The sequence below is a fragment of the Erithacus rubecula genome (genome assembly GCF_903797595.1).
Source record: "Erithacus rubecula genome assembly, chromosome: 3".
Taxonomy (NCBI): Eukaryota; Metazoa; Chordata; class Aves; order Passeriformes; family Muscicapidae; genus Erithacus; species Erithacus rubecula.
In genome coordinates, this window is record NC_136689.1 from 141,161,445 (window position 1) to 141,187,589 (window position 26,145).

Consider the following 26,145-nt stretch of genomic DNA (forward strand, 5'->3'; position numbering starts at 1 on the left):
GATAACATCTTAAACGTTAGATTTGTTGAGAGATGGCAAATATAAGCCTAAATCCCCTCCAAGTCAAGAATAAAATTTACATCTTTCAGCTCTTAGCAAAAATTTTTGCTGCTGTATTGTAAGCAGACTACCAGGTATTTATAAACCCTGGGGTTTTAAAATTAATTCTATTTAAAATGGGAATGGTTGTTACTTAGGGAGATCAATATATGTTTTCTCATCAAAAGAAAAACTGTATCATTTGTCACTGGCCCATTTGTATGGAAAATATTTTCTCTAGATTGTTGCTGCTGCTATAAATGATTTTTTAATGCTGCTCCTAAATACTGTCTTTGCTCCCTGAATTATTAGAACATGATTTTTTTCTAAAACTAATAATTTCTTCTGTGACACCTATCAGTTCTGGGAAATGTCAACTTGAAATCCAGCAGCTAAGACAGGCATTGTGCCCAACAGTCACTCTTCTTTTTTTTTTTTTTTTTTTCTTTAGAAAAACCTAATTTTAAGTGTTTAAGCAGTTCTTATTATACTACCATATAATTGTTAATACAGCATATAATGATCATGCATAAAAGAATGCTGTTAGAGAGCTTTCAAAGCTCTCCTTCAGAACAAACCTTTTCAAGAACTGAGGCCTTTTTTGGGTGAAATGGCCCAGTAAGACATAATTAGGTTTCACTGTGCTCCAAAACAGCAGTTGTCAGTGACAGAAGGCATTGGAAATAAAACAAGTGACATGGCCTAAAATGAGTGTGTGAGCAGAGGTAGAAGAGAGCTGGAACTCTCTTTCCTCAGATGTACAGAATTGCTGCTGGAAGTGCTCAGTACCATGAAAATATAAGTGAGGAACAGCAGCATTTCCACATGGGAAAACTGTGCTTAAATAAAACAATTTAATTTATTATTTAGCTAACTGTGCAGTTCCACAGTCTTGTATAAACAGTGATAAATGCTTTTGCTTATTAAGTGCTAAATCCAGAGAAATCAGCTTTAAATCAGGACAAGAATGTTGCACTCTAGGATGTTCGAGGCATTTTCAGATCTCTGTTTTTCAAAGAACTTCTGAAATCAGTTGCAGAGATCCTGTTGAGCCAGAGAGAAGTGTTGAGCCAGAGGGATGAGTGTTTAGTATTTTGTAAAACCTCCCCTTGTATTTCACCTGTCTTCTGATGCTTGTTAGCCTGTGATTTTCAAACTGCTACCACAGTAGACTTGTAGCTTCAGTGTAAGTCAGTGCTGATAACCAGGGTGACCAAATTACTCCAGTGAACATTTCCAGAAAGTTGTCAGTGTGTTTTATATACTTTTCTTTCTTAAATGCAGGTCTAGCAGGCACAATAGTATGTCTAATCTTAGAGGAAGTTCCATTGCTAATCAGTTTGAAGAGATTGGTTTAAATACAGAGTAAAAAAATTTGATGTTGATACAGAAACTGTGTTTTCCTCCTGCCACCTCAGCAGAAAGGCCAAATGTGCCTCAGATCATTCTCTTTGGCTCTTGTTTTGGGAGACTTTTCCCCATCCACCCTTTTTTTTCAGCCTGTAGTAAGGTAATACAGCATAAACCAGAAATTATTGGTGGTTATGCAAAAATGTTACTCAGCTCCTCATAGGGAGGAAGATAGCAACCCCTTTGCCAGCTCCTTTGTTTATCTTTTTGCTAGAGCTGCTTGGCTTTACTTTAAAACTAAAGTTGACCCATAATTTTGTCCTTTATTTGTTTACAGTTAGGGGTAAATCTTGACTTTCCAGCAATTTGAGAATCCTGGAATGGAGACAAATCCAAAATCACTCCAGTGGAAACTCTAGCAGTGACAATGGTTTCAGGAACAGTTCACTTGGAGTGAAAGCTGAGCTGTTAATAGCAGCCCTTGAATATCTGTAAGTATGACCCAAAGGGGAGAGTAAGTACTTTGGAACAGTACTTGAAATATAAACTGATGAAGAAAGATATTAATTGGCTTGATGAACACTACGAGCTATATGTTTACCTTGCCCTTTGGCAGGTAAAGGAAGGTGAAGGAATTCAGTATGACTTTGACAGGGCTTGACTGTTCTGGGTTGAAAACTGCATTAATTTTTTAAAGGCTTCCACATCAACATGAAGAAGGTGATTAAAAGTACAGATCATGGCTGTGCTGGAACTCTGTAGGTAATTCCAGTGGAAGTGAGCTTCATTAACTTGCTTTTTGCCTCCTTAGCAGGTTTAACTTTATTTTTCTTACTTTCTTTTGAAAGAAAGAAGTACTAATTAGGTGACTACAGATACTTGTGGGTACTAAAAAGGATGACAGCTCCTGCAGGAATTATCATCTCTCATGTGGAATCATAGAATTGTTTAAGTTGGAAAATACATGTAAGATCAAGTCCAACCATTAACCCAACACTGCCAAACCCATCACTAGCCCATGTCCCCACATGCCACATCCACGATTTTAAATCCCTCCAAGGATACCTCTGGGGTCTCAGTGCATCATGCTGATCAGTACTGTGCCTCTTTCACAACATTTCTCGTTTGTTTTCCCCACTACTAAACTTTACAGAAGTACACCAGGCGTTATCTGGTTGTACTAAACTTTACATGTGTGCAGTACCAGACATTATCTGGTTGACTGGGACAATAAGGCAACCCCGCCACAGCTGCGTTTCATAGATATGACTAAAAGTGGATGTGGGAATCCATGAGGTAACTGAGGTTTTCACAGCAACAGGAGGAATAAAAGAATATAAACAAACAAATTTAATTCAAGATCTAGCAGTATGTGTAACACTGATATAATTCCAGCATACCTTTCCAACATGTAACAGGGAGAGGTAGTGGAGGGAGCGCTAGAGGCACACAGTCATTTCCCGAGGTCTCACCGAAAGCCACAGAATGACAGGACATAGTCTTAAACTGCGCCAGGAGAGGTTTAGGAGGAGTTCCTTCACAGCAAGGGTGATTAAACATCGGAATGGGTTGCCCAGGGTGGTGGTGGAGTCACCATCCCTGGAGGCGTTTAGGCACAGACTGGACGTGGCGCTCCGTGCCCCGGCGCGGCTGAGGCGGTGCTGCCCGGTGCCAGGCTGGGCTCGGTGAGCCGCCAGGACTTTCCCAAGCCGCCAGGTTCTGTGTGTGCGCGGCCAGAGCCCCGCGGGGGCTGCGCGGGGCCCGGGGCCCCTCAGCGCCGCCGCTCCTCGTCCTGCAGCCGCGGCCGCTTCCCGCCCGCCCGGGCCGGAGGGCGGAGCGCCCCTTCCCCGTGACCTCGCGGCTCCTCCTCCTCCCTCCCCGCTCCTCAGTGCCGACGAGTAACCTGGATTCCCGGCCCTCCTCCTCCTCCCTCTTTCTTTTCTTTTTTTTTTTTTTTTTTTTTTTTTTTCTTTTTTTTTTTTTTTTTTTTTTTCTCCCCTCCTCTCCCTTTTTCTTTTCCTCCCCCCTCCCCTTCCTCCTCCTCCTCCCCTTCCCCCGACAGCGTAGCCGGGGCTCGGGCTCGCTCCCTCCCCCGTGCCCTCCCCTGGAGCCGCCGCCGCCGCCTCCGCCGCCGCACACGGAGACATGTACCCGGGAGCCCCCTCCGCCGGACCCGGTGAGCTTTCGCCCGGGTTTGTTTCTCTCCTGCGCTGCCCCTGGAGCGGCTTTCCCGCTCCGTGTCCCCGGGGAGCCCCGGGAGCGGCTCGCCCCCCCGGCTCGGGCCTGGCTGGAGCGGCGGCCGCGCTGGCCGGGGGAGGAAGGAGGGTCAGGGCGCCGCCGCCACCCCGCGCAGGGCCGCGTGTCCGGGGGCCCCTCTGAGGGGAGGGTCGCCTTCCCTGCCGCGCTCTCCCCTCCCTGTGCCGAGCCCTGGGGCCGGCGCAGCTCCCGCTGCGGACCGGGGTCTCCATTTCCTCGCTGCCGCTCCATCCCGGGATTCCCGGCTGGCCGCGTGTTCGCCAGCGGCCGCGCTGCGATAGTTGTGCTGCGGAGCCGCGGGCGCAGCGCCCGCGTGTCGGCGGAGCTCAGGGGCAGCGCTCAGCGTCCTCTGCCGCGCTCTGTGCTCTGGGCAAAGCTGCGAGCGCAGCAAAGGGGGACGTGCTGCAAAGAGGGTCAGCAACTCTCTTAGGGACGCTTAATATCACTTTGGGGAAATACAGGTTAATACTCAGCGAGTTGGTGCAGTTCGTATGAGACAATGTTTTTTCATTTTTAGTGCTGGGCTCTTTCTGTGGTGAGAATTTTTATGTAGAAACAACAGTGTTTGGGTGAGTGGCACCTAGTTTTCTTCTAGAAAAGTTTCAGAATAAATGGAACTTTATTTTATGCCACTGTTCTCAATGATTTTGCATAAAATTTATTTTCCTAGAGGGATAATGTAGCAAAGACTGGTGTAGGGAAATACAGGACCTGTACCTCAGATATCTTTTACTGTTCCTCTTATAGATGCTTCTGTAAAAGCATTCATATCTTGGGATTCACAATTATGTGCTAGCTTTTCTTTTTTTTTTTTTTGTTTTTTTTCTCTCTCTGATTTGGTTCTCTTGAAGGGGCAATAATCCAGAAAGGCAGTCAGGATGATTTTCTTCTTGAAGTTCAGCTCCTCTGTTTTTACTTTCTCGCTGGGCTCTTGCTAGCACAGCAGACAGACAGGTCTCTACAGCTCTGTGTGTCCGGGCTGATGCTCAGGATGTTGCTTTCATGTGAAACATTATTTACACACTTCAGCACCGGTAACTGTGTAGAACTATAGATGTGATCCTTTGGTGGTTTCTGGCGTCGGGTTCTCTTGCTCTGGCACAGGTACATTTTGAGCTTACAGGTGCTCGTGGTGGCTCACATTGGGCTGATAGATCCTGGTGATAGATCTCGTTCGAAATTGTGCTTAAGGAGGCAGATAATTAAAAATATTACCAGCATATGGGCTGAGAGTAGTTTAACATGCGGGAGTCTCTTTATCTTTATTTACTCTCTACCCGATCCTATCACTTTCCCTTTCACTTGGAATGATCTCCCAGCTGGTGGCTGCTGTTTGCAATCAGGGACCCACCTTCGCTGTGGAAGAATGTTCTCCCCTTCCTGGAACAACAACCTCTTAACCCCGGGCTGCTGACCCTGCCGTACTTTCGCCAAGTTCTGGGTGGCTGTGTGTTGTCACTGGTGTCACTCCTGCTGCCTCCAGCCAGGCTCATCTCGTGTCTTGTTTACTTCCGAGTTTATCGGCGCGGCTCAGCCTTTCCCCTGCCGTGCCTGTGCCGGGCGGGAGCTGCCAGTTGTTCTCCACATGGCGAGCGGGGCTCTGCTTCCTTCCTGTGAAATCATCCACAGCAGCACCGCGGCTTCTGGCAGCCCAAGCGGCTTCCTGCTCCGCTCCACACACAACCCAGGGCATCTTGGAGATTTTTATTCTGTGGAGCAGCCTGGAAGCAGGCACTGTGAAGTCCCCTGCTGCATGTTAAACTGAAAACTACAAAAGCACCGTGTGTGAAATGCTGCTGGGAGGAGAGAGCGAAGCGTGGTTTACAGCCCCTCGCCGAGCCGGAGCTGTGTGAACACACAGAGCTGCAGCCCCTGCAGGTGTGCCAGCACATCCTTGGCAGCCGGCAAAGGCTCCGTTCATCTCCGCTCCCTGCCCATCCCCGGGGCTGCTGCTCTCCCGTTCCCTTCTCCAGACCGGACTCTGCAGCTCCGAGCCGCCCCTGCTGCTGGTCCCTGCACAGGAACCCGCAGTTTGCACAGCCTTTGCTGTTTTACTCTTAATTCTTTGTCTGGAAACAGTATCAAGCAAGTTAGGAGGCCGTATCTGACTGATGGCAAGAAATTGCTGCTGAACCTGGAAAGTTTGTTCAAACATTCTCTTATGTCACGGGTAAAACGGGTTTTTATACACGAAGAGGTTGTCATGAAATCACTATTTCCATATTTAGGAAGTTTAATGATCTCTTTTTGCTTTTTCCCAATTACTGAGTTCTTGACTTGGTGTTGAATTTGTTGTGACATTGTGTCCATACTCTTAGCTTCTAGAATGTGTGAAAAATAAAAATGTGAAAATCTGAGAGGGAATTATTTTTTAAAGAAAAAGCTTGATACTGCTACTTTTTGGTGTACTTTTTTTAGAAGGAAGAAAAATGTCCAAGTGGCATAATAAAAGTTCTATCATTCAGTTAAAAGACTTGATTAAAAACCACATAAACTTCTGGAACTTGCACTTCTCAGTCTTAATGTTTTAATTAATTCTGAACTTTACATGCCACAGATTTCTCTTTTATTCATTGAAAGGATATTCAGTTTTGCCTGATGCTGAAGGTTCTCATTTATTGTTGAAGCAGCAGTTGTCTGAAAAAGAGTGTGAAGTTGATTATAGCTTTGCATATGAAATAACTTTTTTCCCTAGCAAAAACACAACTTCATTAAATTAGTGAAACTAAAATTATTTTCTTGTAATTTAGTTTTAAGTTACCCTTTAAAATTGTGAATAACTGTTGAAACTTGTCAGTCTTGTTTGGTTTTCTGTGCAGGTACTTGTTTTTACCTTCCATAAATTTTCTTGAAGATTTTGGATGTTGGATGTTGATGCTCTTTAGTAGTCTTCAGTCTTAAGATGTGGTGCAGGGGAGGGTGTGCTCATGCCTTAACTGGGGTAGTAAAATGGCAGTGTCTTCATCTGGTGGAATTTAATGCACCAGAGTCCTCTTAGTTTGTGTTTCAGTGTCAGCAAGAGTTCCTCCTGTTAAAGCTCTGCCCTTCACTTCTTAAAAAAGCTTTTTCTGTTCTCTTGGGGTGGATGTGGACCTGGTCTCACTCTGCTGCTGGTATCACTGAGTCATCCAGTTTCTTTGGCTTAATTCTAAACCATAAATTGATGCTGAAACTCCTTGTAAGCTGCTACAGAAAGAGGAGAGAATGAAAACTTCATATACAGCCTCAGCTCCCTTCATTTTTGCTAAAATTGAAATTGCATTTGACAGAGTTACAGCCTACAAAACACAGCATGATTTTTTTCAAATGTGTTGTTGTCATGACCAATATATTTTCCTAAGGAAAGGAAAATTCTATGTTATAATGTTGCTTCAGATAACTGTTGTTTTCAGGTGGCTTAAAGATGAGGTGGTTTGGTGGAAAGATAATTGGTGGTGTCAGATGTGTCACCAAACTTTCTCCTTTGCTTGGTGAACTGAACTATGCTATTTACTGTTGAAAAGTGAAACATCTTTTTCAGCAGTGATTCTCTTGCATATTCTGTGGTTACTTGGGATTTTGTGCACTTACTCTTACTTCATCTTGAAGTTTTTCACTTTTGCAGAACTGTTGTGTGCTCCTTAGTGGTGCATTGGAATGTACAGAAGCAGTGCAGAGGAACACCCAAACCTTCCTGACTTCCAGGAAAGTTATTTTTTCACAATTTTTATACAAATTTTTCCCAATTTGTAGCTGTTCCTTCACTGCTATCACCACCAGTCTGGTGATCTTTCTTTCACAGAAGGGTGGAAAAGGCATATAAATGCTTTAACTCAGTAAGAGAAATTACTTTAGATGATAATCTGATATTCTTGAACCCTTAGAACTGTAGAGGAGGGAGAGATTTTTCCATTTCAGACACCAGCCCTTCCAAACACTTCTGGCCTTCCAGAAATTGCAGGGACCAGCTGATGAACACAGTCAACTTTTGCTAAATTGGCTTTGCAAACTCAGATAGCTTTGACTAATTAGGAACTTTACATACCTGATGAAAGTCCTGTTCATGTTGGCTAAGCCTGTCCTGCTGACAGATTCACAGAACTTGCAAGGCCTGTCAAAATTTTGGTGTTTTGCTTCCCTTATTTCATGTTTAAACAAAATACTTGGTCCTGGTTTTAGTGATGCAGTTTGTAATACTCACCCTATCAGAAATTATTTCTAAATATCTAAATGAAGAAAAGTCAGTTTCCAGTATCTTATTTTTGGTAAGTTATGAACTAGAGGAAAAAAAAAAAAAAAGCTGGTGGAAAATATTACGTAGTTTTAACTGTAGTGGCTGTGGGTAGGGATCTGTTCCATGCATTGTTCAATTAATTTGTTTTAGTATCTTGCATCCTTTCTGATGTACTCACAAAGCAGCCCACTAAAATGAAAAACATCTCTTATCCTATTGACTGGGGAAGCACTGCCCTTTGAATTCAGTGCAAAGGGATTTTTGGTTGGGTTTTTTTCCCTGCATGTGATGCACAAATTTGAACTTAAAAATTTCATTATATGTTTCATACTTCAGAAATTGGGAAAAGACAGACCTGGATAATGTCAACTTCAGGTGTTTGTGTACTGCCTCATGTTTTACCCCAGAGTTGTAATTTTTGAGTCCCTGTGGTAGCCATTTCTAAGAATTTGTGCTTTGAAGAGACTTTCTAGTAGTGTCCAGGAAGTGGAGTTTTTTTTTAAATCCTTGAAGCTGAGGTTATGCCTGTATTTTTATATACTCAGGACTGTTTTAATCAGTGATGTCTTTTAGTCTGTTTAGTGATCTCCACAAATAAGTGCAATTCATTTTAACCTCTCTATTTTAATTGTTCTGCTTTTATTGTTCTCTTTTCAGAACAGTATTTGGTGCTTTCAAATAGAAAGTTTTTGTGTGAGCATTGTTTCATCTGTTTCTGTACTCTGTCTTTGCATTTCATATGAAGCAAAATTACTTCTGCTAAATGTCCTGTTTTATAGCTGTGCTGCAGCTGGGAAGCCACGTGGTACCTGGTGCCCAGGCTTTCTAGGAAGGAAAGTTTTGTTTGAGTTTTTTTTGGTTTTATTTTTGTTTTTTTTTTACTGTCTGGCTTCACAAAACTGGACACAGCCAAGGTGGAAGCAAACCATTGATTTAGATGGGAAAGTTCTGTGGATCCTGCCATAATCAAGCCAGTCCAAAGCTTGCTTTGAGGTTTTTATTTTGAATTGGGTGCTCATTGAGCTGTCCACAGTGCTACCAAATTTTGCTACTGTTTAGATTGTGAAAGGGATTTATGTATTTTTTTATCACAAGTGTGGTGAAAGTAATTTTTTCTCTGCTGTTGAAATTTGTTTGTCCTGTTCTATTTTTTGTAGTGCTGCTCAGTTGTGCTCTGTCTTGTTGTATGGCAGTTTATTGCCACCTGCAATGGAGTTGTTGGGGACCAGGTCCCAGTATGAATAAATCATGCAAGTCTCTGTCTTTGGGAGAAGCAGTAAAATATTTAACTTTTCAGAGATGCAGATACAATTGAAATTTTCATTTTTCTGAGGAATAAATTAATCTCAGCATGTTATCTTGGGAAGCTTGAAAATGTACTTCTGAAACTTACATGTATCAAGTGATATTTATGATTTTTTATATAGTCTGTGAATAAAGTAGCTCTTCTGTGGCCACTGAGGAGCTGCCTTTGCAGTGTTGGACACTCTGAGCTGCTCTTGTCAGCATTGCAACTTTTTGTCTCAGTGATGCATTTTTTATGTTCCTAGTTTAGTCAGGAAATTTACATAAGAGCTTATTAATGTGAGAAAATAATGAAATTTAAATTTTAATTTAGTAGTAGGAAGTGTGTGTGGATGTGCTAATTTAGATTTATTTTAAATAAGCCAATTTTAGAAGAATTCCCAAGAGTGGAGGTTTCACTGGCTTAACTAGATCAATCAAAAAAATGTTTGAAGTTAAACCTGTCATGTAGATGAATAAAGCTTTAAAACATAATTATTACTGGGGCCTCATTATGTACCTTCTGAAACTTGTTTAGCAAGTGTTTGCTATTAAAGGACAGGCATCTGTTCATACAGAGGGTGAATTCCTGTCTAAATGTTGCTGTGCTCTTGACTTTGATAATGAAATTATTTCATTGCCCTTTCATACAGCTTGTGGTTTGCTCTGAATGTTCCCTTTCTACTGGTTTTTGTGGGCTTTTTTTTATCAATTTCTCTGTTGGTTTTACACTCTTGCCCCATCATACTCCTCCATCATCTCTGAAATCCTCGTGGAGGACAAGGCTTTGGGAGAGAAGGGATTTCTCTTGTTTGTGGTTTCCAACTGCCAGTGAAACCTAAGGTTTCTCAAATAATAGTACTTGTCAACTTCAGTTCTGCTGGCTTGCATATTTTTGTTGTGAAGTCTACTGAGAGACAGATTAAAAAAAAAAACAAACCAAAAAACCACCAACCCTCCAAACCACAAGCAAAACAAAAATAAAATAGAGAAGAAATCCAGGTTCATGTAGAAATGACATTGCAGAAGAATTAATTTCTCAGTGAACCAGTGCATTTCATTTTGGGAAGAGCTTCAGTGTTTAATGAGGGAATGCCTAGGAATAACTCATAGGGATTCAGAATATTTGCATAAGGGTGTGTTGTTTAAAAAGTCAGAGCTTCTTTCAGGAGGAGGAAACTTCCCGCCAGGGCAAGGAAATTAAGCTTTGTTGTCTGGGTCTCATTATGTGATAAGAATACAGTAATGGTGGGTTTTTTCCTAACTGTTTTACTTGCAAATTCCCTTTAATGTCAAATTTCAGGGGGGGCCTCTCTGTAGTAAACTTTTATGTGACTTTTTTAACCTTTCATAGCTGAGTTTTGGTTTGTGTCAGGTAATATGAGAATATAATTTGCTTACAAGAAGCAGGTGGAGGAAAAAACCCTGAGGTGGAATGGAAGAAAAATTCTGATAAGGGACTTCTGCTGCCAGCCTACACTCTGTAATATCTCAGTTATTCCATTATTAAGAACCTGCATTTTGCCCTCTTTGCAGTGATGCTGAAAACCACAGCCCTATCTCTGGAAACCGCAGGAAATACTACTGTGTTGAAGATGCTGCTACAGCTGCTTTCACTATCTGAAATGATAAAATAAAGCATAACCTCAGCTCTTAACTGGGAATTTTTCTATTCTGAAACTAAACCACGAGAGTGTTCACATAGATTAATCCAGTGTGGGGATGGGAAAAGATTTTTTTTTTTTTCCAAGGAAGATACAACTACTTCTGAGTTACAGCTCTACAGTTGAGTTTTGCGTGTTAAAAAGTTTTTAGGAATGAAGACAAGTTTTATTTTTGTATTTTGCACAAAAAACACTGCCAGCCAAAGTCTGTGTTGGGTATGAAGTGTACTTGCAAAGGTACAACTCAAAGCAGAGCCATCCTAGCTTCTTTCTTTAGTCAACTGAGGACAAATCACTTCTGTGTTTCATTAGTTGTGCACAATGCGAATCCCACAGAGAACGTGGATCTGGGGCCTCTGTGGCACCAGTTCCCAGCTGGTGAGGCACAGCACATGGAAAACCATGCCAGTGGCTATGGAATAGAGCCTGAGCCATTAGAAGTCATCAATTCAGTGGAGCTGGTGTGCATGTGGACACTGATGGCTCTAAAAATGCAGGAGAGAAACGGAGTGAGATGAGGAAGGGAAAAGTGTTGGGGGAGCAGCACTGCTGAGAACTCAGACTCTGGATCAGGGGATTTAATCTACCCAGCATCCACTCATGGGCTTAATGCAGAGACCAGTTCTTACTATTTCTGAGGAAGAAAAAAAAAAAATCTCTGAAAGCTTGGGATGTGGAGGTAATGGAGTGTCAGGGTGAGCTGTACAGGTCTCGTGGTGCTGTGTGATGGCAGCTGGTGTGTGCAGGAGTGTTGAAATCCCTAACGATGGGGCTGTGCCCCCCTTGCTGAGCTCAGCCCTGCACCTGGCAGCAGCTGCATTGCTGGGGCTCCTGGGGGCTGAATGGAATGGCTTGTCTGTCTCATGTTCACACCAAGTACTGATGGAAACTTTAGTCTGTGTGTTAAATGTTTTGGGAGGGTCAGTGCTGATGTATGAAGAAGTCATGCTTTACCAGCCTTGTAGTGAGTCAGAATGAAAACAAATAAACAGTGAAAGGTGGGTTAGGCTGTTTCCTACACACTTGTGCAGTTCCAAGAGTCAGGTAGTACAGAAGGAGGGGGAGCCACATTTCTTTTCTAACCTAAATGCAAACAAGAGGTGAGGGAAGCATAATGTGGGATGGTGAATATGGAATTTCTGGTTTTACCTCCTTAGGAGGAGAAGCAGCCTGAAGGGAGCAATAGGTGCTAGTAGGTGGGTTGGGGTTTTTTTTGTTCTCTTAAAAGATGTGTTTATTCATTTTGGGTCTTTTGAAATGGCAAAGAACAGAGATTGTATTGAATGGAGGCATTGCTCTTTATGAATGCAGAAAATTCTGTCATATTTTGTATTTCAAATTGTTAGGAAAGACATCTGGAATTAGTTCATCATCATTTTCTAAGGCATGGAAAAGGGAATGAATCATGATGGTCGAATGTGATATATAGCACCAAGAATGTTCTCCATTTCCCCCTTCACTGAGTAGAAGTTTGTCTGAAGATGGAGTTATTTTGTATTTTGAATTCACATTTAGCTTCAAACTGGGCTGCTGACTTGTGGGTAAGCCATAAGCATCCCTCCATTGTTTGGATGAGGCTTGCTATTTGGATGACTTGATTCAAGCTGCAGCTTGTAATTAAAAGCATTTCTCTGTGGCCCTTAAGAGGGGTTGTGGTAGGACTTGGTAAAATTCCACGTGCAGGGATTGGTTAAGGCACCTGGTTTGTGAGCACTGAGGGTGGAAGTTCTGCACTTGGGATGCTCTGGTGGTGCTGTGCCACTGCTCACCCCTCTTGCAGGTGGTGGGAAGCAGCTTGTTGGTATTCAAAACTTTGGAGGCTGACTTTGAAGGTCAAGGCTGCAAGGAGAATGTGGGAGGAAAGCAAAGTACTACCACTTGCTGTCTTTTGCTGGTTGACATTGTCCAGAAGCAGCTTGTGGGCTGGAAAGAACCATTCTTGCCTGCTGCTTTCTGCTGGAGCCTTGATCTCTTCCTCTTCAGTTCTTTTGTTCTTACATATTCTTCTCTGAAATGTGGTCCTGACTTAAAAGCAAGCTGGATTGATGTCTTGCTTCTTCCTTTGATCTGTGACTGCATCTCACACCATTGGTGTCTGGGTGTGATTGTGGTCTCAGTGGATCACATCACTTGTGGCACTGTGCAAAGATAGTGTCTGTATCTTACAGAGGTCAAAAAGACATCAGGGTAACTGAGGGAGCTGCAGGTCTGTAACTGGTTCTTTATTCCAGACAAAATCATTGTAGAATGGGTTGGGCTGGACCTCTGAATATCATCCTGTCCAACCTGCCTGCCATGGGCAGGGACATCTTTCAGTAGGTAAAAAGATTGACATTGAACTTGAAAGTTAATCTTGCTTGAATTCTTTCACAGGAAATGACAATTACTCAATAAAATGATGTCTGGAGCAGTCTACTGAACATAATGAGATTACAGTTATGAAGGCAGTGCTGTTTATCTAATGCTTTTACTCTTTGTTGAGGTATTTAGTTTCATACTACAGCACTAAGAAACTGGAAGCAATCTGGCAAAGTAGCATCAAACACCTCAGTAGTCATACAAGGGTCTTAAAATATGGCCAAATATGAGGATATCTCCTTCATTTTCACTCATCAGTATTAATCCAGCCCGTTTACTTGTAGCCCTCTTTGGTGCATGCAGTGTGGTGTGGTTAGAAAGTGTGGTAGCTGCTCACTGAGAGACCAGAAAAACCTTTAGAGAGAGGTTTAGACAAAACTGATAGCTGAAAATCTGATTGCATTACCTCCTCTGCTGTCCTTGTGGTTTGCTGAGTTCTTGGAGATTAATAGATAAATCTGTAACATTTTTTTCATTGTGCATTACCTCATCAAGAATATTGTAGCTTGACTGAAGAGCTTCTGGTTTCCCTGCTCTAAAATATCCTTAATGAGCAGCAGACAGACTTAGAGGTCCCGTATAGATTCCTCTGTCCCCAGAATATCAAGGGACTATGAGCTGCAGCTTTGGGTTTCCCTTATCTCACAGAAAACACTGCCAGCCTCTCTCCTATCATTCCCTAACGGTTCTTAACAGAAAGTCAGAAGTTAAACTTCTTTATGAAACCCAGACTGTCAGAAAACTTGAAGACAGCCCCAACTTTTTCTTTAGCTGGGTCCTAAAAAGAAAAAGCTGAACTCCCTGTATTTTTTTTTCTTGCTCTGACTATATATCTGTTACTATAATACATAAAAATGGTGCAGGTCCTGTCAGGGATCTGTACTGGGTGTTTTCCACATTCTTTCTGAATTCTCTCTACTACTGGTAGTTGAATAACTATTTGTGGAAATCCTGTTTCTCCTGGTGTGGAGTGTCCCCTTTCCAAGTCTCCCTTTCTGCCACTTCAAAGAACACTTCCAGAAGGGGCCATGATCCTTTTGCAAGCCCAGGGGAAGGAGCACATGGCACACCAGGAGAGGTGAAGGGAATCAGGTGTGTTCAGCCTTAGGAGGAGTGGGGAAAGAATGATCTTCCAGCTTTTCCAACTGGCAAAAGGGAACCTTTGGAGCAGATGGAGCCAGACTTGTGGCAGGTGCACCAGAACAGGGCAAAAGCTGGAGCACAGGAAACTCCAGTTGAGTAGAAGGCAAGTTTATTTTAAGATGAGGGTGGAACAGATTGTAAGAGGTGTTGTGGAAACTCTGTTCTTTAAGATATTCAAAACTTGACAAGTCAGCCTGGTCGCTTCCCACCTGTGTTGCTCTGTGTTCATGATCCTCTGCTCCTCTGCAGCAGCTGCTGGAAACTGTTCTTTTGCCAGTCTGGGTTCTTTTTAATCTGGTCACCATGATCACATTTGTCATTTTATTTGTTTCTTGCAGTTCTGGAGGCAAAATAGCTGCTCAGTAGTTGAGGACAAGTTACTAAATCCCTTTTTTTTTTTGCCCAAGGAGTGATGCATCCTTTCTGGATCTGTGTGATGGCATCAGTGACTGACCTGGAGGCAGCAGTGAATGTGCACTGTGGTTGTACCCAAAACACCTTTAGTGATGTTCTGGAAGAGCAGCCCCATTATCTGATACTGGAAACCTTAACCCAAAGTGATGCTTTCAAATAAGGCTTCCTTCACCTTAGTTTCATTTAGAGATTTTATATTTTTAGAGAAATCGTTTTAGAGAGTGTTCCCCTTGGCAAACATAGATTACATGAGCCCAATGCTAAAACCTACTGAGAGTTGTGAAAACATCACCTGATTATTAAATATGAGTTAGGACTTGCCACACAAGGAAACTTAGTGATATAATTGCACTGGTGTAATTATGCTCAGACGATTTCCTGTGTCAACAAGCCCTTCCATGCAACTCGTTTGGCCCCTTCTGATTTAGTAACTCATTAGCCCTCTGACTGCACATTAAAATTGCATAATTCTTTACTAAAAAATCTCCAGTGTGCAAGTTTAATGCTGACTGGCAGCACTTTCAGCATTCTGAGCAGGCCAGCAGTTAAGCTTTAAGAAATGGTGAAGGACAAAAGAAGTGAATGCTCCAAGTCTGGGAAATGGTTATGGAGCACATGGTCCTGAAAAGCTTTCATTACATAATTGTGGGGATTTTGGAGTAGAAGCTCGTCAAAGTGTGTGGCTCATTCACACCTTTTATAGACTAGGAGTGTCTTGGCCTGCTCATTCCCTGAGTCACTTTTATCTCTGATTTTGATCCTCAGTAATATACAGGAATAAGAGCAGCCAGCCTTGTGTTTGCAATAGTTTTCAATTTGCAAAAATTGTTTTTACTAACACAGCATTTCTGTGATTCCAGGTTTCCTCTACCACCACCTTCCCCCCACGTCTTTTTTTTTTCTTTCTTTTTTTTTTTTTTTTTTTTTTTGACAGAATAATTTTGCTTGATTGCTAATTTTTATTTCATAGAACTGCCACAAGACTGCTTTTTTTTTCTGATCTGTCTTTTCGGAATTTTTTTTGTAGAAATTGCTGGTTTTAAGATTGATAGCTATGAACACTTAGTTTATGTAAATGGAGTGAATTATAATAGGAAGTCTGGTTTCTTTCCTGATAAAAGTAAGCCTAAAGACAGCATAGGGGCACTTCGTTATTCCACACCCAGCTCACCTTAATTCACACCTTGAAAATGGGCTCTTGATGGTCTCAATCATCATATCAAGGCTGAAATGTTCTCCTTATTCATTTTATCATCTGGCAAATGAGTGAGGAGCTTCCAATACTTATCACATGGAGGCTCCAGTTTATTAGTCTTTCATCTTTTTTCTAGTCTCTTATTTCCTTGACAGCACCTTAAAATTAAAATCCAGGAATGCATGTAGATTTTCCAACACTTTGAAATACTGTCTCCAGAAGCAGCACCTGTTTTCATGAAGGCATCTCTGCATGAATTTTGGGAGGTTTCCTTGGGTAGGGCATCACTTCCAGCTCAGATGTCCAGTGCTATCCTCTGTACCACACCTCACCAGGCTTCAAAAACTTCCTGCTAGGAACCTTGGCACTGAGGAAAATATTCCTGTATTGATACAGCTGTGTTGCATTTAAAAGTGAGTGAGTGATGGGAATTCTGCAGGAGTGTTTCAACAGGGAGATGGGGCAGCTGAATCACTTTGAATGCAGCAATTGTGCCTCCTGATCAAGGCTGAAGGCCTCTCTCATGTTTTGATAGGAGGTCAAGCCTTATTTCTCTGTTCTGTCAGCACCAAATTCAGTATTTTGTGATATGAAGCTGCTTGCTTCAATAAGTTCTACACAAGATAGTTTTTGATTTCTTAATTTGAGGCAGCAGTCCAAGAAGTGAATTCAGCTCAGTGCTTGCAGTATTTAGTTTTCTCCCTGCAGTTCAGTTCCCATCCCTGGGTGCTGTAGTTGACACATACGTGTCTGTTTTAGGCGGCAGAAATGTAGGCTGAGCTCTTATCGGGTCACTGCTGCTGTTTAATAAACAGTACTTATCTCCTTGAAGCAACACCCTGCCCTAAATAAGTTTTGCCTTGGGAGTTGAGTCAGAAATAGCTTTCCCCCTTTTTTTTTTTTTTCTTTGATTGGATCGTAAAACCCAAATAATTGAAAAAGCTGTTTAAGATGAAGATCGGGGGTGGCAGTGGTCCTGCTTTCTGGGCAGTGTTTTTATCTCTGTGAGTCATGCAGGTTATAAAACTGTTCACATCTTTCCCCAGGAGTCTGTGCTTCTCTAAGCATTTCATATTATTCTTGAAAATGGGGCTGAACCCTCACTTTTATTCACTATTTGCCATTAAAACTCCAGTGGAGGAATGCAGTGATGTTGAGCAACTTGCCTTCATGTTGATCCCTGAACACTTGCAGATATGGCTTTGTGACATCCCTGTGAAACACTGAACAATCTCATTTTAAAACAGAGGGAGGATATATTGCTTAATTACAGAATTACTTAATTTGACAGCATAAATAACTTGTGGGGATGTGTGTCCCCTTCCATCATGCTTCTCTTTGTACTTCTAATTTTGAAGGTTTTTTTTTTTTTTTTTTCATTTTGCAAATTAGTCCTGATGTACCAAATATGGTACAGAAAAGGAAGGGCAGTGGAATTAGCATGTGGCAGTAGATACAGAAATATTAGAAGGCATAGAAATGATTGGGAAGGAGAAGAGAAATCAATCTATTGATAATGGTTGGCCAGGTAATAGTGGTAAGGCAATGTGGAATGCAGAGTATGGATAGCAAGAAATGGAACTGTTAAAACACAGGAGCCTGGACAGAAAATTAAAATATTTCATAATGGGTATTCCCATAATGGATTATAGTAATCATGGAAAAACACAAAAATCACAGAATAAAGTTAGTGATTAGGACATAATTTTCAAATGGGAACATTTTGTTATGGAAAGGTGGAAATGAAAAGGTGTGCAGTGATGATCTATAAAGGATTCAGCTGCAGAGTGACTGAAAATGTATGTGGGAGACATTATTTTAAAATTTTGGGGGGGTGGTGGAAGTGATGGCAAACAGGATTGTGGAGGAGTAGAGGTGGCTGCTTTGTGCACATCCTCTTGATCAGATTTGGAGGTGGATCACAGAAACCTTTGGTGTATTGCAAGTACAAATATTTGTGGGAGTATTTTTTCTGTTACTTTCTTTCCAGCTGTAGTTATAATACTGTCACTAGCTTTATTAGGTGTCCTATCCACAGCCAAGACTTTTTTCCACTGAATGACAGGGATTCAGTGTGAGTTTGTCCCACCAAATGGGGATTTGGTGACTGCAGGGCCACCTGAGTGAGTTAATCACCATCAGAAAAATGTGAAGGCAGCAGAGGGCCTGGAAGTGTTGGGAAGAGATGAAATTTGGTGTCTTAGTAGTCAGGATGTGTAGGAATTTGGAAAAAACACAGAGCCCAAGTTTGAACAGAATCAGTGAGCTGGGTGTTTGTCTTGCCTTGAGGGATGGAGCTGGGTCAGGTCAGATGCAGAGGCAGATGTGCTGCTCGTGGCAAGACTGGGTTACAGATAAGAGCTAAGGTGATATTTGGCTCCATTTTTCAAGGCAGCTGTTGACACTGCAAAAGCAATGTGTAAATAAAAATTGCTATATTGTCATTGAAGGCAAAACTGAAATACTGAAACATGAAGTTTTAGACTGTGGAAATGCAGATCTTCAGTAAGAAGTGACTTGAATGTGTTGAGTTAGTGTTGGAAAACCACACTCTTTAATGGCAGTGTTTATAAAAAGGAGGGAAAAAAGGAAATTGGATTTCAGTAGCCTGAATTAAAAGCCTTAGAATATATTTGGGAGACAAGATCAGAAGCAAGATTTTCCAAAAATCATAACAAAACTCTCTCATTTCCCCAGTGTCAAATCTGATTAAGTAGTTGGTGCAGGGGGAGATTGGTGCTGACTGTTAGTAGAGTGGTAAAAATAGGGAGATACTCATGAGTGGCAAACTGGCCACGGGAAGTGTTGAGGGGTAAAGTGGGGAATTTGTGCTGCTAATGTTGGGAATAGTCTTATTATTTCATTAGCAAACATGGCATAAATGTTAGGAATCAGCACATGAAATTTCATTAAGAGGTATAGGAGGCATTGTCAGGGAAAGGAGAGTCTGAGCATCATTCAGAAAGCAGTAGGTTAATAGATACAAATCAAAAAAGTAGATATATTAAATACACTTTATGGGGGTTAATAGGGAACTGGGAGATGATCATAAGCACCTGGAATGGGTGACATGCCCTCAGTGGTCACTGGATGGCCTTGACAAGGCAGTGGTACAGCAGCCAAAAACAGTTTAGGGCTCATTCATCTGCCTTTTCCAGTTGACAGATGGAAGCACCAGTGTGGTTATCACTTAGTCTTCTCCAGGAAAAATAAAATTAATAAATAAAAATAGAAGGATGTTTTCTGAGCATTAAAACATCAGAGTTCTGGAACAGCTTTCCAGTAGAGAAAGCCAGGGTAGAAAAGTGGTGACTGATTTGTTAATGAAGGAATGTGAATTGTTTCTGGTGCTAGCAAAGAACTGAATTTGATAATCTTAAGAAACCACACCTGGATTCTTACATAAGTAATGAGAAACCTCCTGGCTTATTTCACATGTGAAGATTTTGCTGCAAGTTGTTTTTGCTCCAGAGCACCTGAGCACTGAGGCTGCAGGAGTTTTGAACACTCAAGTTGGTGCCTTACACACTTCTCTGTGGATTTTTAATGGATTTTCTTGGATTGAAACAGCAGCAAGAAGCCATTGTGCTTCTGCTTCACGTTGTCTGAGCAACAGCTGATGTTTTTGCTCAAGAATTGAGCACAGCAGCTCTGTGTTCTGTGTGAAGGAAGCAGTGGGATATAGTTTAGTTCTAATACAGAATTTTGCAGAGCTGCAGCATGGAGGAAAGTGGTGGAAACTCCATTTTACGGGTTTTTCTTCAAATAAATATGGTCAAATCTGTTTTAAAATGAAGATTCTTCTCTGAAAGGAAAATCTTGGTTCATGCTTTCCTTCTTGGCCTGTGAAATTTCCACCCAGATGACTTGTGGTATAGGAAAATGCAACTGATTTTAAGATTTTTTTTTTTTTTTTTTCAGTATTTTGGGCTAGGAAATAAATTGTGAACCAGTATGAGAAAGAAAGAGAGAAAAGGATTCATGTTCTCCTGAAAGCAGGGTGTGGGATTTTTTTTTTTTTATTTTTTCATTTTTTAGATTGTTTTAAAAGAGTCATGATTTAAATGTGCTGGGCTTCCCTGGTCCAATAGCCTGTAAATTTGCTGAAATGTCTGTTTGAGAACAGCTGATGGCTAAGTCTTGCTTTTTCTCTTTTGCAGTGCTCACACCTCCTCCCCCACTGCCACCACCAATACAGGGATATGCCTTTAAACCTCCTCCTCGGCCGGATTTTGGCACTTCTGGGAGAACAATCAAACTGCAGGCCAACTTCTTTGAAATGGACATTCCCAAAATAGATATCTACCATTATGAATTGGATATAAAGCCAGAAAAATGTCCTAGAAGAGTTAACAGGTAATACTGTGCTTTGCCTTTGCTCAGTGTATTTGCAGTCTTGTTTTTCTTTGAAAAAGCTGGAGCCAGGTGCCCTTACTGATGTGTGGAAAGATATGTCTGGCTTTAATCAGTGATTGTACTGATCACTTCCATTAACAGGATATACAAATCCCTTTTTTCCCCCCCTCCAAGTCTTGGATTGATTTTGTCAGAATCTTAAGATGCTGCTGATTGAAGCCACTGGTGGCAGATGGATTAGCTGAATTAGCTCTACTGAAGCTGGGTCAGTATAAGCCAACTTGATAAAAATGATTTATTATTGCCTGGTTAAAGATTGGAGTGTAATTGCTGAAGGTCTTCAGCAGGGAGCTGGTGTTCCCAGCTTGTTTTCCCACCTTTCCCTACTCACAAGAGGAGGCAAAACCCGTTTGTTTGTGAGAGAGGATTAAGGAGTTACTAAAGCAGGTAGGAAATTATCCTTCATCACTGGATTCTATATAAGGGAAAACTATGCTCCTGGAACAGAAAGCAAGGTGAAAACACAGAGCAGCTGTCCAGGGAAGGAAGCAGCCAGGTATTGCATTTGGCATCTGTGCCCTGTTAGAGTGTGCAACTCCATTGACTTGAAAAAGGAGCGGCATTGCCAAAAGTGAAACTTGAGAATGAGACTTGGCACCAACTGGAAACCACAAGTGTCATCATCATAACTACACCTTGACTGTAGACAATTGGAGTGGCCTGTTTATATATTCAAGAGCAAAGCCTTTCCTTGTTAAAAAAGGTCACATGGGTAGAATATGCAGTCATGAAAATAAACAGTGTGGAGTCAAAAAAGCCACCCGAAAGCCACGGTTTTCCTAAAGTGAGTTAATAAACCTGAGGGCATTCTCTGTTGTGACACTGAGGAGTTGGTAATGATACTGTTTTCACAAAGCAGCATCACTGTGCTTTGCTGCTCAGTTTCTTTTTTTCTTTTTATGGTGATCTATTATAAGTTTAATTTTTCAGCAAGTCAAAAGCTGAGGTTAATTTTAAAAGCAAACACCATTGTTACGTGAATGGAGCTGAACTCTGCTGATTTCACTGAGATGCTCTTCCTGCATTGCAGCACTGCAGAGCACTTTGAGCAGTCACTTTTTTCATAAGGGGAGCTGTGCTTTCCTTAACTGCAGTCCCAGCCACCCCTCCAGCTCTGCCAGCTGCTGCTGGCTGATCCAGGTTGTCTCTGCAGCTCCTCTGGGAGCCAAGTGCTGCACAGCTCATGTGTGGTTTCTGTGTGAGCACTTCCCTCACAGTCCAGTGTGGGGGTGCTTGCCACAAAACCTAAAGCAGTTTTTCTCACTGGAAAGGCAGATTCTATTCAGTAGCAAGTTCTTCTCCAGTGCTAGCTAATGCTTTGCTTGGTCAGGTTAGTCACTCTTTTTGTGGTGATGGGAGCAGGTACAGATCTACACAGATGAAATGCCTTTTGCAGTAGGCAGAGATACCATAGATGCATTCAGCAGTGGTGTGGTGGATGTTTCTCAGTGCAGTAAGAGTACAGTTTGGGTTCACATACTGAAGTGTTTTTTATTTCTTTTGAGTGCTTACTGCTCTATTCTGTAGATGTATCTGTACTCACTTGCACGTGGGTTTTTGTGAGCTGTGACCTTGTGGTCCTATGTCTGTACATGTATTGCTGTGTGTGCAAATACATACACATGTATATAAATATATATATATATGTACACACACTATATAATGCAGGATGCATGTAATCCAACTCTGAATTATGTTTTTTTTCTGCTGGCTTGCAGGTTTCTAGTATTTTGGTTATATAATTCACATGTGTATAGTAAGTAGTTTTTGTCATTGCTTTATATGATATAACCTCTAGAGAAGTTATAGAGGAGAGAGGAGATTTTATTTTTTGCTCTGCTCCCTCATCTGTGTCAGCTTTGTTCTTCAGTTTTACTCCAGCTTGTAGTGTGACCCTGAAGACCCCACTAGAGGGTGTATCCACTGTACATGCAAGTTCCACACTGAGACATGAGCTGGAGCAGAACTGGAAAACACACAGCTGGGACAAGATGATCCTGAATTAATACAGTCTGGCTACTCTTCTGTACATGTGGCAGAAAGGCCAGATCTCTTTGGACAGTCAGAGTGGGCAGTGTGAGTTTGGTTCTGCACTGTGGGTGTCCTCTCAATTTAATTTTTGAGGATTTGTGTAAGATGAACTCTGCCTGCAGTTGCCAGCCCAGGGTTCTTGGTGAGCTTGCATGAGCTTGGTAGAGCAGTCGTCCCAAAGGGCTGAAGTTAGTGAAGTGGTAAATAACTCTTCTTTTAGCTCTGCATGGAGAAAATAACTTACTTTTCATTAAAATACCTCCACCCACAGCTGAGAAGCACCACTGCTAATTGTGGATGTGTTTTGAAGCTTGAAAACATTAAGTGGAAATGTTCATTTTTTTATATTAAGCAGTTTACAATCGGAAGAACGTGCTCAGGAAGAGACTGGGGTTTCCAATTCTCAATCTTAAACTCAAGGCTGACAAACACCTCCTTCCTCCCACCCTCACAGTGACATCTGTGTTCAGTCAGACAATGCAGAGCTGAGGCAGATGTTACTGGGTCAGGATTGATTCATGCTTTGCAGGAGGTCAGAGTTTCTTTCAGTGGCCACATCTTATTTTAAGATAAACCCTGGGACACAGCAAATAAATTGCTAATTAAAACAGTCTTATTTATTTTCTTGAATGAGTTTGGTTTCCTCTCAGATTTTCAGCAGTGTAGTGCCCACATGTGTGCTGGGTTAACTACCTTGCCAAGTCAGGGTGCATGAGCAGCCCCCTGCAGCATCTGTGAGCTGGTGGTTGTCAGCAGAGCTGGAGGAGCACTGGTTTCCTTTCTGTGTCTTTTTTAACCTCTTAATACCCTTTTGTCCCTGACTCTGTGTTAAGATTGCAGCCTGCTGATGGATTTTGAGTATTAGAGGTAGACTTAAGGATGTCTCTCTGGGACATTGGGACCAAAAGACCTTTGGCATCAGAGTGTTATTATTCCAGGTGACCTCTCATTGACTGCTTTGGATGTGTAAACACTGGTTTGACAAGAGTTATGGGAGTAGTTTCCCCATTAATACAAAAATGGAACCTAATTCCAGCTTCTCTTAAATGTATGTGTACTTTCAATATTCACAGATCCACTGAATGCACATACCCAGTTTTGTTGTGTGTGTGAAAGACACATTGGGGCTATAGGTTGGGATAATGATATTTTTGAAAGCTTCTCAGGCTGCTGATCTTTTGGTCCAGGGTCCTCTGCAGAAAGGGCTGTAGGACAGGGGAGCTGAATCCCCAGGTTCTACCATTCACCTCTTGTTTGAGCTTGAGAGAGCACAAGCTTTCACTTCACCACTTCCAGCAGGTCACAGAAGAGGAAGGAAAGTTTAAATCTGAAAAAAACCCCCTAAAAATAGCAGTTTCAAGATCAGTTTAGTCTGTGAAAAGGTTGCTTTTAGTTCAGATCAGTCAAACAAATCTTGCCTTTAGCAGGCAGGAGTGGACAACTCTTTCATTTGTCTAATGCCTCTGTTGGTAAGTGTTAGTGTTAGTACTCATCTGCTACTTAACATTCCAAGTAAAAAGTTGGATTAACTTAATCTTTTTGCATTTTCAGAGAAATAGTGGAGCATATGGTTCAGCACTTTAAAACCCAGATTTTTGGGGATCGCAAACCAGTGTTTGATGGAAGAAAAAACCTTTATACAGCTATGCCACTTCCCATTGGGAGAGATAAAGTAAGTTTTGAATAGAAAAATTTCTAGATATTTTAACATGGTATTTGCAGAATATTTCTAATGACTAATAGAAACTGATTTTCTGTTTCTGGAATAGATGTCTCTGTTATTGCCACTCTGTTCAGGGTGTGCTTTGCCAGGACACAAGTGTGAGCTTGTTGCTATCCCAGTGGTCACTTCCTGTTCTATATCCCTTCATTCCTCCCTCTCTTTCTTCCCACTTTAGGGAGCTGGATCAGCTGCCCCAGACAGCAGACAATCTCCAGAGTGGCACTAGGTAGAAAGTGAGAGCACAGTTGAGTGTGAGAGAGAGCAGGGAAAATACTGCTCTGGGCAGCAAGAAGCTGCTGTGTCACCTCACTAATCTCATCAAAGCCCACTTGAAGCTTACTCTCACTATCAGTAGCTGAAAGAAGCTCCTCCATCTCTCTGTTGCCTGTGTTGGAACCTCTCCTCCCTAATCCTTCATGACTGAGAGCCAAATTAATTGACTCTGCACAGGTTAAGACCTGCAGTCTCTGCCCTGGGGCAGCTGGGGAGGGCTGGGGTTGTGCTGCCAGCTCCCGGTGGGGCGGTGACTCTTTGGGCTCTGCTGTGGCTGCTCCTGTGCCATTGACTGCTGGAATGGAAGGGACTCTGTTGGAACATGCTAGCACACAAGCCCTAGAAAATAGTTTGGCCTGTGCATCTGTGATCTAATACCAGATTGAATTTTCTGTGCCTATTTTTTGTTCAGGTGAGTCCCTGAGGGAGGGTACGGTCATTCCTGTTGGAATTGCAGTATTCCCCTTCTGCTGGGGGTGCACAGCTGCAGGAGAGGATTGTTCTATCTCCTAGGAGCTGATTACAAGTTAAGTAGACAAAAATAAAACATAAGTAGGGAGGAGAAAGACAGAGAAATGTGGAAACTGGGAACCACTGGAATTCATCAGCTATAGAGTAGTTCAGGCTGTCGTTTGCTGTCTCACTGGATGCCTGTGCAGTGCTTGATGTGGTTAATAGTTCTACCTGAATCAAGCTCTTAATCTCACATGTGTAATTTTTATTTCCTCCCAGTCTCTTTAAGTGAATGCCATGCAGTAAAGGTCAGTCTCTACTCCAGTGTTAATCACTTTTCATTAACTGATAAGGTAACGTCTGGGAAAACTATAAAGGAATTATTAAAAGTTTTAGTGTTTTTTCTCTCCTTACTTTCTTGTACAATATTCCAGTTCCTACAGGTTTGACACACAAGACTGCAAAGGTGGAAGGATAGGTGATGAGAGTCTCTTAGGAGTTTGAGCAACTCTGGATGTATGCAGAGTTGCTTTATAATAATTTACAAATTATGGATAAATAAAAATATACCTTATGACAAGTATGAAGTTCTGCATTTAATAAGTAAAGGTAAATAAAAAATGCTTTATCTATACATGATAAACAGGGATCAAATTCATCCTCAGATCTAACAAGACTTTATGAGAAACAAGTTGACCCTCCTTGCTCTGATAACCATTTTGAGTGGGACAGATCTTCCAGGTCAGCCTTTTCCTAGGTGTGGTTACTGTGTTCATTTGCACAGACACAGAGAAATTGGGGCATCAATAGCATTTCCTGCTGCCACACTGTCCCTAGACTTCAGTTTTACCATGTGTATTTTAGTGTGTGGGGGCTTTTAAAAGTCCTGTTTTGTCAGCAGGCACAGAAGGAACATCTCATCCAAGAAATCATCTCATCCAATCCCAGTCTTGCCAGAGCAGTCAGCATTTGGAGTGGATGGTCACTGAGCAGAGTCTTTGTGGTGGAGTTTGGCACGAGGTAGTTTCAGGTGGTTTCATCTGTGGTTCACATCTAGGCTCACTTTAATAAACTCCTATTTTTCCCCTGTTTCCTATGGTTATAGGGCTTTGTCACTTGTTCTGCTCTACATATATTAACATTACCCTGGAGGAAAGAGCTAGTAGAGATAAATCTTTAGCTGTTTTAAATCAGACAGGGGGAAATTTAGCTTAATGAAGGAAATTTTTACATGGTGCTAAATTAGTTTAAGCATGATTTAAACCACTATAAAGCTTGTAGGTATTAGGACTTTCCTCCAGCATAATTAGATTAGGTTTACTTGGTGGGTTTT

The 26,145-nt window shown here is 41.9% G+C and overlaps 1 protein-coding gene across 4 annotated transcripts in view; it reads left to right on the top strand.

Moving 5' to 3' along the window:
• Positions 1–3,270: 3,270 nt before the first annotated feature.
• The window catches only part of AGO2 (argonaute RISC catalytic component 2), a 56,656-nt gene continuing 33,781 nt past the window's right edge, over positions 3,271–26,145 (top strand). For 2 of the 4 annotated variants that reach the window (XM_079299807.1, XM_079299808.1), the window contains exons 1-3: positions 3,397–3,565; positions 20,077–20,272; positions 23,915–24,035. In XM_079299807.1, the coding sequence (XP_079155933.1) occupies positions 3,535–3,565; positions 20,077–20,272; positions 23,915–24,035 (348 nt within the window). In that variant the 5' untranslated portion in view covers positions 3,397–3,534. Of the gene's footprint in view, positions 3,566–20,076; positions 20,273–23,914; positions 24,036–26,145 lie in introns of those variants that run through there. The other 2 variants (XM_079299809.1, XM_079299810.1) reach the window with 2 other exon arrangements.